The sequence below is a fragment of the Clytia hemisphaerica genome, unplaced genomic scaffold (assembly GCF_902728285.1).
Source record: "Clytia hemisphaerica strain Z4C2 unplaced genomic scaffold, Clytia hemisphaerica genome assembly, whole genome shotgun sequence".
NCBI lineage: Eukaryota > Metazoa > Cnidaria > Hydrozoa > Leptothecata > Clytiidae > Clytia > Clytia hemisphaerica.
Genome location: NW_027103836.1, coordinates 219,968 through 233,920, shown reverse-complemented (window position 1 = coordinate 233,920; position 13,953 = coordinate 219,968). Strand labels below are relative to the sequence as shown.

Below are 13,953 nucleotides of genomic sequence, written 5' to 3'. Positions count from 1 at the left end.
CCCCAGCAGAGCAGAATTTGGCCATTTGATTCCAAAGACAATCAGTATAATATATTGAAATTTTGGCTATTTTACGTTTTCAAATTTAAGTTCTAGCGAGAAAGTCGATTTTTGGCCATCTTTTTAATTTAATCGAATATTTCAATTTGGGAGGGGTTGGCAGACTTCCAGGCTATATTCTGAGTCTTATTGGACTATTTTTGAACTTTTGGATCCTCAGATCCTAAGGTCCTAAGTCTTAAGTCTCATGTTAAAACTCAGAGTTAAAACTCTACCCTTCCAACCTACTTTAGAGCACTTACAAATCGATTGTGGTTCAAAAACTTCCCGGTGGATTTCCCTTTTTTCTCAAATATTATGACCTTGATTGGCAATTTTGAAAATAAAAAATTCCAGAATTGGAGAGCGGTGGCTGTTTTTGGTTGAAATTATGACCTTGAGTACAAAATCAGTGAAGAGAAAAGAGGACGTGAAGATGCTTCCCCTTGATCAGAGTTAAGACTTACAAATCGATTGTGGTTCAAAAACTTCCCGGTGGATTTCCCTTTTTTCTCAAATATTATGACCTTGATTGCAATTTGAAATAAAAAATGAATAGAGCGGTGGCTAGTTTTTGAAAGTGAGTACTTGAAGAAAAAATAGGGACGTGATGCTTCCCTTGATGAAAGATGAACCCTTTATAAACAGATGATTTAGTTTGATACTAAATTTTCTGACATCCTGTGTCATTGTTTTTTTAATTAATCTGTTGAAATTTAAGAATGGTTTAAAGTTCTTTCCTTGCCGAAATCAACACAGTCTTGGGAACTTTTCATATAGAGTATGTAATATACCCCTTCTCAAAGACCCACTGGGAACCCTTTTCACTGGAAAAATTGGCCAAAATATCGTCCCCCAGTGGAAAATTATATTCTAACTTTTGTCCCGCTGAAAATAATCAAATAAGCGAATCCTCAATGCAAAGTGTTGTGCTAATTTTTATCCCCACTGAATTTTATGGGTAAAAAACAATGGAAATCTATATCCTCAGTCATAAAAACATCGAGTTTTCTTCGGTTTTCTTCGGTTTTTATCCCCACTGACTGATAAAATCCCACGGGGTCTGTGAGAAGGGGCTGTTATAACCAATATCCTAATACAATTGCCATAATGTTACTATTGAGTCCCAATCCTTTTGTGGGATTTTTTTTCAATACGTGATCTTTCGATCCAGACATTAAAATATTGAAATTAAAAAGGAGTCTAGAGCCATATACGAAGTCAAGGTTCTATCAATACAAATCTTCTTATCAAAATCTTTGATTGTAATTAATCCAGTATCATAACGAACTGATCCTTAGCAACACTAATTAAACTTTATATCATCTTGTTAATTAGCACTTATTATTAGAGATTATTTTATAAGAATATCATCACGCATTTGTATAATAATTTGTATATAACTGGTAAACGCTTCTCAGCTTGTAGTTATACACAATTATTGTTTATTTTTTCTCCCTTGATGTGGAAGCCTAAAACGTATTAAGAATCCTTTTGTACACCCCTGCCTCACAGCCCCAGTGACACTTTTTTCCTCAGTGGGGACAAAAGTTCCTTTTGAAATCACAATGGGGATTTTTTTAAACATTGAATTTTGAGTGGGGATGAAATCAAAGTCGATTTCCCAGTGGGGCTGAAATTTCAACGTATTTTCCCACCGGGGACGAATTTTTAGCCAAATTTTCCATCGGGGCTGGGGTACCATCTGGTCTGTGGCACAGCATTATCTCATCATGCCTGGCGGAGGTTGATGGTGATAAAACAATTTACCATCATTGTTTAGTCCAGATCAAGTCAGCACATAACAGTTTCCTTTCGCTACAATATGGTTTTCATTACAGGTAGGTAGGATGTGTTTATATTCCTTTCTCGGAAGAGCAAGAAAACAGAGAAGTTCTGAAGTACAATCGATGTAAATGCTTTTGAAGACGACAGAATGACTGCAACAGTAGGAACAACCCGTGTGCTTTGAAATGTCTTTTACTTTTGACGTTTCGCAAAGCTTTTCGGAACGGTTTCGCTTCGAAACAATTTGGAGTCGTGATTTCTGAATATGGTGTAACATGTAATTCAGAGCTTTATTTGCTAAACAGACTTTAGAAGAGAAATCAATTTCTGACCGGATCTTGCTTGATTACCCCGTTTAATCCCAAGGATTAATTTGTTGATTGACCTCATGCATGCTAAGAGACGATAATGACTCAATTAAATGTTGATGTTTATCTATATATCTATTACGTCTTTACGTAAAAGTAATACCTTTCGTTTTATGAACGTGTGAGTTTGTATTTCGATTCACTCAGTTGGAAGGCGACTGGTTACTGCTTCCTTATAGCGTCTTTAATGAGCATTTAAGGTTTTTATATTGTAGGTCATTTGTAGGGTTTTACATCAAGTCAGATACTCTGGTGGTCTATACAAATTGACTGGTTGGATGTACATACAGATCTGTTGATGGATTCAGTTAAAGAACAAGGACTCGAATTTTAGGTTGTTAAGTACTGCTTTTATCAAAATGTACCTTGAGACTTCTTAGCTCTGAGACAAACTGTTTTCTTCTTTCTTTATCTTTTTGATAAACAAATGGCGTTTTAAATATGGCGCCTTAATGGTTTGAATTTCTCTTTTTAAGCGAGTACTGCTTTGAAGATGGTAGAGCGACTGAAGTGGTTTGGAAAAATGGGAAATTTTTGGCCTGAAATGTCAAGGCCGTTAAAAGAACTTGCTTACCGTCGGCCTCAGTCAGTTAGGATGTAGACAATTTAGGAATTTACCATCTCCTTCGAATAAAAACACTGATACATAAAATATTAGGTAGATTCGAGGATGAAAGGTTCACTAGTGGAGTCAGTACAAAAATACTTCAGATGGTGATAAAGATTAGAGGTCAAAAGATTTATTTAAAACCTTAACACCTAACTTGTCTGGCCACCTGTCAAATAGCATCATCAGCACCTTGACCAAAAAATGTTTTTCTTGACAATATATTCAAAATGTGATGATGTCGATGGATAAAACATTAAGAATCGATAATAATTAGAGCTTGAAACATACCTTGAAAACTTTCCTATGATAAAATGGTAAAATGTAAACTGTAAAAAAATTCGAAACCAGTCGACTTATGCTGTTTTATATATATAGGATTTTAATTTTTTCTTACTCGTAGGTGTGCACAACTCGAAATCAACTCGAAGCATACAATGTCCATATTGATAGGTATTGATGATATTGAATTATTGACGACACCAAAGAATCAATCGTAAAAGGGGTTACGCACGGAGAACGAGTCTCGTGTTCGCAAAGCGAAAGGGATTCTATAGATGCTTCGAGCCCGCCACTAGTTATGTAAGAAGAGGTCGAGGCTATTAATTCGCTGCTCAAAAGAATATCGTACTTTTTTCTCGAAAATCCCAAATCCCAAAGAAATTCCGAAAAACTAAATTTCCATAAATCTAAAAACTCAAAATACTGCGAATCTTGTGATGATGACGTCTCTTTGGCCCTAAATGACGTCTACGAAAGGGTAATAAATAAACTTTTAACTTTACTGAAATCGAATTCTAATTGTTCCGATATATTCTCGGGATAGCTCGGTTTTTTTCGTAACTCGGTTTTTTAACTCGGAAAAGATAACTCGAGAATTCTGGGTCTTTATAATTTCGAATGTTTTTGTTCGAAAATCTTGTTAGATTCGAACGCTAGATTCGAACGCCGAAAATATGCACATATCAAAAATCAAAATAAAGAAAAAAATTTTCGATCCAGAAGCTTCAAAGTAAATGCACGAATGTAGCAGCTTTTTCAGAGACGTGAAATTATTATACATTACAGTATTCACAGAAAAAGAGGATGTATTGTATTTTTTCGATTGAGAAGAAATTCTTCATTGATACAAACATTTTTGCAACAAAAACTAATTGGGGAACTTCTCAACTTCCAACTATCGTCAAGCTGTAAAGGTGTCGAATTTTTGAAGTAAGAAGTGTTCAAGATTGTTGAAGAATTGATGCTGAAAAGTCACAAAGACACAGTTTTGTGGAGAATTGGGGAGCGGAGACACGTTACGAGAGACTTTTTACAAATATTCCTCATTAGCTGGTTTAATCAAAGACATTGAATTTCCCTTGTTTTGTTATGGAAAATATTCTTGACAAGTATAAAGAATTTCAAGTTTTTATGCATACATTGATAAAAAAACTGTTTGGCTTTCACAAACGAAGAAAGTGCCGAAAGCTGAATTTATTTGCTTTGGGTCGTGTCACGTGTGTGTCGAGTAGTTTTGTAATAATTTTCATCAGTTTTAATTTCACTGACTTTTTGGAAAGAATAGAATAAGAGCTCACCAAAAAATATATTTTTTAAAGTTTTCCGATTATTTATTCCGAGAGTTCAGTTCTTTTCGGCTGTTTTGTTTTGATTTTCTCACACCACTTACCTAAATGTTAACTAATTTTTATTAAAAGTCGTCCTAAAGCCTTATCGAACCCCTCTCATTGCATTCTCGATAAATCGTCTGATCAGATCCAAACTCCTTTGCAATCTCAAGTTATCGCATTTTTTTGTTTTGATGACGTCAACTGAAAATGGCTAAAGATTCAGTCAAATTTTAAAGTCTTATTCAAGCCTTATAAACCTTTCCATCTCATTCCCCATAAATTTCTCGATCTAAAGAGGGGTCAACGACCTCTCAACTCTTATTCAAGCTCGAGATATCGCATGTTTTCTATTTTGATGACATCATCAACTGAAAATGACTAAAAATTCAGCCAAATTTGAAAGTCGTACTCAAGCCTTACAAACCCTCTCATCTCATTCCCCATAAAATTCCCGATAAAATGAGGGGTCAACGACCTCTCCACTCTTCTTCAAACTCGAGATATCGCATTTTGAAGTTTTTCCCAAACCTGTGACGTCAGTGGGTCTCTTTACCCCTAATGTTGTCAACGGTCAATTCGCGAATTTTAAAATTTTTGCGGTCAACAGGTACCTTATGCTCCAAGGGTCCCAAAAAACCAAAAAACGTCAATTTTTTCCAAGGGAAAGTGGGTTTTTAAATTTGCGAAAGATTGACACTGCAGCGACTTCTTCTTAAAAAACGCTAATTTTCACGAAATTTTCAAAGTTGAAACATTCCAGAGGCTAAACACAGCGGAATAGCGGCTAGACGAAAAAAAAGGTGAATTTCCATTTTTAGTGCCCGCATATCATTGAAATTTTGTAAATTTTGCTTACGCGCATGCGTTTGCCAAAAGAGTCGCACTCCGCTCGCTAACGCTCGCTCCGTGCGTAATAAAGATATTATATTTGGTAAGTATAGATGGACTGAGTGAAATCTGACATACCCAATGTAGAAATTTTCTTCCGACAGGCTAAAAATCTGAAGATTCGGGAATATTCTTAACATCTAGAATGTTTACATTACGGAATTTCACCAGACTGTGTCAAGAATTTCACAGTGGGAGGCCTTAGCCCAAGTTCTCATTTCTTTTGAGGATTGTCGGCTCCAACCAAGAATTTTCAGGCTTACGTGCAAAGTTCGTCGAGCTTTACTGGGGGTGCAGCACATTAAAGACCGACTATTATTTCTCTCCTTTAGCGTGGGTAGCCGCTAATCCGCCATCGGAATATCAGATAATAGTGAGTGATGAATAAAAGATTTAATATAGGAAGGGGGCACTAATGGGAATATCACCAAAGAAATTCTCCATGACTATTTCGTTTACAAGACAGGAAGCTAATAAAGGCTTTTTTTGGTAGGAGCTTTGCGTTCGTAACGAAAGAAGATATGTGCCTACGACTATTCTTGATATGCACCATTGCAATGTCTTCCACGAACCCAAGAGCTGATTGGTTGAAAGTGATGTATTGACTGATTTTACGTCACTTACAACCAATCAGCCGTTGGGTCCGTGATGTAATGTCAGAAGACATTGCAATGGTGCGTATCATGAATTGAGCTTCAACCTGAAAAGTGAACAAAAGACAAGGATCAGTGAAAACAGTTTTGTATTGGCAAAATTTGTATTCTTATAAAGTCTACATTATTTCTGACAGTTCAATTACAAGCAAATAACACTTATTAAGTTGCATCTAACCGCAAAATGAGCAGCATGACAAACCGTTGAAAATTGCTGGCAACTGTTTCTATAGAGAATTTTTTAAAGAATTGGAGTTTGTAGCTTAAATGTTAATGTTTGAGAGGAATGAGGACAAGAGGAATGAAGAAATAATTCAACACTTAAGTTGAAGCTTTTTAGACGATTAAGGATCTAACATTTTCCGGAAGGGAAGCACACACTTAGTATCAGGAGAAGTTCCAAGAAGAAAGAATTAAAATCACTGAAGTTCGACTCTTATCTTATTTCAAGGAGTTAAAACCCTTCCAATGTTCGAAATTGGAGCTAGTACACCAGCAGAATATCTTACCAATAAAGAAAATTATGTACCGTTTGAAAAAAGACGAACCAACTTTTATTGAAAACTACCGTGAATTTTGTTCCAATATTATTTTCAAATATTTTCCAGATTATGAGAGGGCTGGCATTTTACATTGTCTTAAAGTCATCCGCCTATTGACCGATCTTATAAACATATCTCTGGTGTTCTCGAGTTGTATTGGCTCAAAATGGTGGATTTCGGACACTGAAATTATTGGACTTTGGCAGACATGCGCAGTAGATGGTACAAACACGTGTTTAGATTATAATGAAGAAGAACTTAATTTCACTGAAAAATCAGTTCGAATTTTAATCGCTTTGGCTTGCTGTTGTATGCTGGCGGCAGTTCTTTTATCAACATTTGGTATCTTTACAAGCCGATCGCATGGGATTTTTCATTCAATTAGCACAATATCAGCAACAATTTGTATGATATCGGCTCTTGTTTTATTTACATTAAGTACAGGTTTGAATGATGGGGGAGGATATGGCTGGTCTTATATCGTTGGATGGACATCAGTTGTTTTTATATTTGTATCTTTGTGTTTCATCTATTGTACCATATCAGCTTTCAGTGATGGTTGAATGAGAATTCAAGGTTCTAACAATGTTCAAAACCCCCGGGAGGGGGTTCTTTAGCAAAAATAGGTGCTTGGTATATGACGACGGTAAAGGTCAGTTTTCTTACCTTCCAAAGACTAGCTTCTAAATTTTTCAAAAGCAACAAATAGTATAGTACTGTTCTCAATACATGGGACTTATCATTAAAGTGAAAATGATATTGGGTCCTATAAAGAATTTGTGTCTTATTTTGACGAACACGGCAGTCGTGGGGGGGGTCACTCAAGGAAACTACCGCACTGGAAGGGTCTGTAAGGGTCGAAATGAGAAAATATGAGAAGAAATACACTCTAAAGGTGTAAGATTTGTAAACTGTGTCCATATTTTGCCTTAAAATGGTCGAAGATCTTATCAAAAAAACACACCGTAAGGGTGGATTTTTCGCCAAAATTTATTTAGATTTGGCTAAAATTTTCTCTGCACTGTAAGGTCCGATTTCAAAGGCCTAATCTACTTTTGAATAGAGCCCTCCCCCGGATATGACAAGGTCAACTCATGTTCATTGATCATGCATTTTTTTTACATAGAAGTTTTTTTGAAGACTTTAATAGACATTTACAAATATTTTGATTTTTACAAAAATTTACATATGTGTTTGTACAAAAGTTATTTTTATACATCGACTCTTTCTGCTTCATTTGAAATACAACCCTGAAGGTCTGTTTAATAAAACCTGTTTCAGTCTCCAAATACTTTTGGCAAGTGGTAACGATTCCAGAAATACTTAAAATGAGGGACCTTAGTTGATGGGAAGCTGAGGAACACCCCTTCTTATAGACCCGGAGGAACTTCTTCTCATTGATAAATTAGCCAAAATATCGTCCCCAGTGGAAAGTCTTACTCAAATTCTTCTTCCCTCTCTGAAAGAAATAAAGTAAACAAATCTTCACAGCAAAACATTGTGCTATTTTTTCATTCCCGCTTGATATTCTGAAACAATGAAATTCAAATCATAAAAAATCATAAAATCCCAACGGGTCTGTGAGAAGGGGGTATTGAGGATGAGTAAAAGAATATTCTAGCCATCGGTTTCCATCGATTGAATGAAAATTCGGATTTTGTATCAATCCCACAACTCTTCCATTTGATCAGTCGTCAGTAAAAGTTGGAAGATCTTCGAGCTTGTATCCTTCTTTTCCTTTCGATGCAAAGTAGATATAAATTACGTGATATCCTAGAAATAAAAAATTCATAACGTAGTGACTCCTGCTTGACGCTAGGCTATCTCCCCACTGGAAAGATCAGCTGAAAAAAACCCCTTTAGATTCTTGAACTTTTCAATGTACACTTTGTGACGCAAACATATTTAAAAATAGGCAACCTTGGACAGCTAAAAGAATAAAAGGCTATCTGAGACAGAAGTGTATCTTTTGAAAATTTTATAGCTTTCTTACCTCCAGGAATGAAGCATATAAATCCACATAAAAAGAAAACGTAGCTGTGGGGACCTAAAATTGCAAAAAAATTATTGTTAATTTCCTGTATATAAATTTGCTGTTTCGTTGGTTAGAGCTCTAGGCAATTAAGAAGAGTGTTGCGTTTCTATAACAGATAACTTAAACTTGATTCGGGAGGAAATTTGAAAACCCCAAATTAATTTTTTTTCAAACAAAAGCTGAATTGAAGTTGTTCAAAGCCTTAATGTAAGTAACTATTGCTAATTCCTCTTACCATTCATAGAGTCCGGTAGGAAGACAATATAAGTTGCAATAATCAAAAATGCTAAAAAAGAAATAAAAACAAATATCAGGAAAAATGCTCAAGAACAAATGAGGGGACTTAGAATTTCTCTTCCGTTATTCCTATTATATCGTCAAATACACCCCCTTCTCACCGAATGATCTTTTCAGCAAGTGGGGATAAAAATGACGAATCGAAACTCAGGGATTTCAATGCTTTTGTTTTTTCAAGTCAGAAAATTGAGTAGGGGTGACAAATACAGTTGACGCTCTCTAATTCGACGTTCTACTATTCGATGAAACTTAAAGTCCCCGTCAACAAGAAACTCTCATAAACGACGCTCCCATATTCGATAAGCCCCCTTATTCGATGAAAATTCAATTCCCCTTGAAGATCGAATTAGAGAGCGTCAACTGTAGTAAACATTTTGCAGTGAGGATTGGTTTATTTGATTATTCTCAGTACGGACAAAAATTAGAGTATAATTTTCAACCGGGGACAATATTTTAGCCAATTTTTCCAGTGGGAAGGGTTCCCAGTGGGTCTGTGAGAAGGGGGTGTTATAGTATCAGGTAATTTGATAAACTCTTGGAAATAGGATAAACTGCTCTTGCACATGAAGTAGACACTTTCTTCCCCTCCTGGGACTTTCAGTGGGAATAATTTTAAAAAGCTAAAAATACCGGGTGGACCGAAAAAACGCAATGTATATTATTTGGTTTATGCACACTTACATAAGCCACTGATCAGGAGAAAGAATGCTAACAAAACTGTCTTCCAATAATTCTTCATGTGGTCTGGTAGCATTAGTCTAAACCAAAGAAAGTAGAGAAACCGATTTTATAAAAAAATAGAGGTTGTGATTCTTTCTCTCCGACAAGCGCACCTAAATTTCTGTGTATTGGAGAAAATTTCGCAAAATTAGAAAAAATCGAAATCCAATAAAAGGAAATTTGGCTATTCCAGAAATAGTCTATGTACCGGCTATGTTGAGGAGGTGTGACGTCCAGGGTGGTCTGGAAAATAAAAAATCCAGGGTGATCTGTTTTTTTTTTTCAATGATAAAATCCAGGGTGGTCACCTTTAAAAAAGATATTTCCTCGACACAGGGGGTACAATTTTTTTCTGAAATAGGCCATTCACGCTTTTACGCTAAGAATCGAAGAAATAGATACATTCACGCAATCAATCCGTATCAGTGCATGCCAGGGCATTGCTCCGAAAGTCTTGAATTAATTCTTGATATGCGTAAGTCAAGATGACGTCATATTGTTTAACGGAAGCACCCAAAAAAGCCGGTTTTTGGCCTTTGTGTTTCTATTTTTAGTAACAGAGAGAGGTCAAATCCCGGCTTTTTTAGGGTGTTTCCGTTAGAAAAATGACTTACGCATATCAAGAATTAACTTACTTGATTGGGTTACAAGTTCCGTTCTTAGATTGCGTTTGTTTTTCATTCTCCATAGCCATTTCCTCATCTTCGTGGAAATTCAGCAATGCTGTTCGATCTGTCACTTTTGCTGATGACATGGCTGCCCAGAAAAATATTTTGTTCAATTTTCCGTGTTTGTGAAGTAAATTATGCTGAAAAATATTTATTATAGAGTTTTTCATGTTTGTTTTTGCGTAATACCTGACATTATGGAAACCAACGTTAGAATCAGTAAACACAGAATCTATTTCCGCCACGTAACATATTAATTACAACTATGTTATATCCCAGCCGGCAAAAAAACGTTTAAAAAACGTTTTTCACAACGTTTGGAAAACGTTTTTTTCAGGTTGTATTTGTCGCACTTTACAACGTTTTTTCACAACGTCAAAAAAACGTTTTTCAAACGTTTATAGATTACGTTTTTGTAAGACGTTTAAAAAACGTTGTTTCTACGTTTTCTTCTAGCCACTTGAAAGACGTCTTTTTGGAACGAATTATGGACGTCTGTAGGACGTTTCCGAGACGTCTTAATTTTATTAATTTCGGTATGGTACGTTTCTGAGACGACTTAAAAACGTCTTTAAAAGTTATTATAGATTAGTTTTAACACGTCTCTAAGACGTCCTTTGCCAAAATAATTCCTATTCATTGCACTATTATGAGAAAGACCGTACACATATTTGAATTTTCTTTGAATGCTCTTTTCTATATAATTTTCTGGGTATGAAAATCTACAATCACAATAAATTAAACGTAATGAAATCAAAAATTTGATGTTCTTTCTCTTCCGTCCTTTCGTCCTCCTTCTCTTCGTGATAATCATTCCAAACGTTTCCAGTATGATTGCTATTCGAACATCGAAGTGTTAAAAAACGATATCTTGATTGCGATTTCTTTGGTCTACTTCACACATTTGCGATCCTGAAAAAATAAAAGACGAATAGTAAATTTGATGTTTAAAGATTTTTTAGCTGCGGTTGAGACGTTGAAAACTACCTTTTCTTTCCACGGGAAATAGAATGTTCCAGAAGGATAAAGAAAAAACTTCTTAAATTTCATGGCCAAACTTTATGTTTCACGAAATGTATTCTACCAAGGACTTTGCTAAATTATTGTCGTTGAGACAGGGGCTTTTCCAAGTCAAATTTCAGTAGTTTGAAGTACCAAGCTTACTCAGTGATGCACGGGTATTAACAAGAAATTAGCATAGTTTTGGAAAGATATTATTAAAATCTTGTTACATTTCACCTACCTTTACTAGCATATTTTCGGTACTTTCTGCTGGCGACCACTCAAAGTCAGCTGAGGATAGTCGCAATAAGGAAACCAATGATACACTCCAGCTTGAATCTGAGGGAAAAGAAGTTAAAATAAAAAGTTTTAACATAAAGTTTACTGAAGATTATGTAATTTTTCCAGGGTTTGCTCTCAAAAATGAATATCATCAGAAATTGAAACCTGAAATAAGCTAAACCGATAAAGCCTCTAAGAATTTAACTTAAATATCAAAAGCATTTTCAGTTTAATGTAAACTACTTACATTAATCTAGTTGATTTTTGTAAGAGAACCAGCTTCTTCCAGTCTTCGTGCATGAAACATCCAACTTTTACAGAACCTTTACTTTGTTTGATTTTTGTTTTGAACTACAAGTGATTTCGAATTCGAACGTTTGAACGTTCGAACGTTCGAAAGCTGTCCAGAAAAGAAGCCATTCCATTGTTAATTCGGCCGACGATAATGGGGGGCGGCAAGTGGGGGACGAGGAGCGGGTAGGGTGCGTGGAAATGTGTAATTTGGAAAGGGCGTGACGGAGAGAATTCCACAAGTTTCTATTCTACGGGTGGGCAATCTTACGAGGTATATAAACAGGGAGTGGGCGTTTTATTAAAATATATTTAACACTTAAAGAGAAGTCAATAAAGTAAAAGAGAAAAAGATATATAGAATATCTCTCCTATATATCTCAGAGCAGGTAGGTAAAGTCTCAGAAATTTTCATGGGATAAAAGCTGAGAGTCGATGAGGTTATATTTATATATTTCAAATATAAATCTTGGGCACTACACTTTCGTCTCAAAAAAACGTTTTATAGACGTTTAAAAAACGTTGATCAAAATCACGTTTAAATCAAGTTTAGAAAAAACGCTTATTAAACGTTGTTAGCAAAACCTTTGAAAAACGTATGGATTATAACGTTTCAACAACGTTTTATAAACGTTATGAAATAACGCGTTTTCTCTACAACGTTGAAAAAACGTTTTTAAAACGTTTTTTGGCAACGCGTTTTTTCACAACGTAATTTAAACCTAAAAAAAACGTTTTGAAAACGTTGTGTGCCGGCTGGGATCATAATATCATATAAATTATTACACGGACGATAGCATCGTCTAATTCCTCACGCAAATCGAACGTTTGCTTCTATAACGGAGGAAATTTTGTATTACCTGTTTCCAGATTCTCACCCCATTTATTTTATTTTGGAAACATTTCTGACCACCCCCCCCCCCTTACCATTCCCAACCTTCGAATACTTTTCTATACTCCACGTAGAGCGTAATGCAGGATTCTAAAAGTCAATAAAACAGTTTTGCCACAAGCTATACTAATAACTAATAACATTTTACTAATAAAAGATATGAAAACATCAAGAGTTGGTTTACACTTCGGATGGATTGGAAAGTAAAAAAAAAGGACTTTCTATTTATACGTTCAAAAGACCGCTTTTTTAATTATTGCGATAAAATCGTTTAAAATCTCATTATCTGGTCTTACAATCTAAAAAAGAGATATTTTCTTTTGATATAAAGGACGCCTTTGAGTTTCAGATTTAATTATGAAATAATGTACGAGATATTATATCCTAGCTTCAAAATAAAGTACTAAGCCAGGGATGGAGAAATTCACTGGTGAGTGAACAAAAGATTCTTTATCAAATACACGAGAGGCGCTCTAGATAGGCTGGGCCCCGGGGAGCTTTTTTAAGTGAGGGGGTCAAAAATTTGGAAGAAAAATGAGCTGGGCTATCAAGGCTTTCGACTTTTGCACATTCTAAACACTATTAAAACGATATTTAATTGGATTAAAAGAAGTTTTTGACTTAAAGAAAAGTTAGTCTGCAAAAAAGTGAGGGGTTCATGCCCCCTTGGCTCACCCTTGACAAAGCCGATGGATAGGTCTACCCTGGATAAAACCGATTATGTCGGTTATATTATCATATCGGTTAAAACAGTCTCGTAAAAACAATTTTTTATATTTTAGGACATTTTCTAGAAATAGAAAAATATACAACTGAAATTCAAAAGTATCACTTTAAACATTTTAAACAATTTAAGTACGATTTTATCTACTAAATTCAAAAGCAAGAAAGTTGAGTTTTACTCGAATCTAAGAGTTGAAAAACATCATCAAGTGCATATGCATGTTTTTGATTTCGATGTCAATTCAACCCTAGTCATTTCAAAGTCAGTGTATACCCCCAAAAAATTTCAAAAAACCATTAAACTTTTCAGTTCCCAACAATGCCTCTTCCTTTCATGGACCAAACGAAAAAGGAAAAAGAAGAAATCTTCACAAATTTTTCCTGTGTCATAGCATAATAAGTATAAAGGAAAACATCAACGAAAAATTTAAAAAAGCCAACAGTTTTGAACACAATAAAATATCTGTGACAGAACCTTTGAACCTTTGCTGTGGTCAAAAGGTGAGATCTTGACAATAGACCGGTGGACGACTAAGAATTCTCAA

General features: G+C 35.3%; 1 protein-coding gene across 1 annotated transcript; it reads right to left on the bottom strand.

Annotated features, from left to right (window-relative positions):
• Nucleotides 1-8,036: 8,036 nt before the first annotated feature.
• Nucleotides 8,037-10,354, bottom strand: LOC136807088 (transmembrane protein 230-like). The gene is made up of 5 exons (XM_067063658.1): nucleotides 10,186-10,354; nucleotides 9,512-9,588; nucleotides 8,769-8,819; nucleotides 8,492-8,545; nucleotides 8,037-8,271 (listed from the first exon to the last, which is right to left on the bottom strand). Exons 1-5 carry the CDS (start codon nucleotides 10,302-10,304, stop codon nucleotides 8,186-8,188), a joined length of 387 nt encoding a protein of 128 aa, XP_066919759.1. The 5' UTR covers nucleotides 10,305-10,354; the 3' UTR covers nucleotides 8,037-8,185.
• Nucleotides 10,355-13,953: the final 3,599 nt, after the last annotated feature.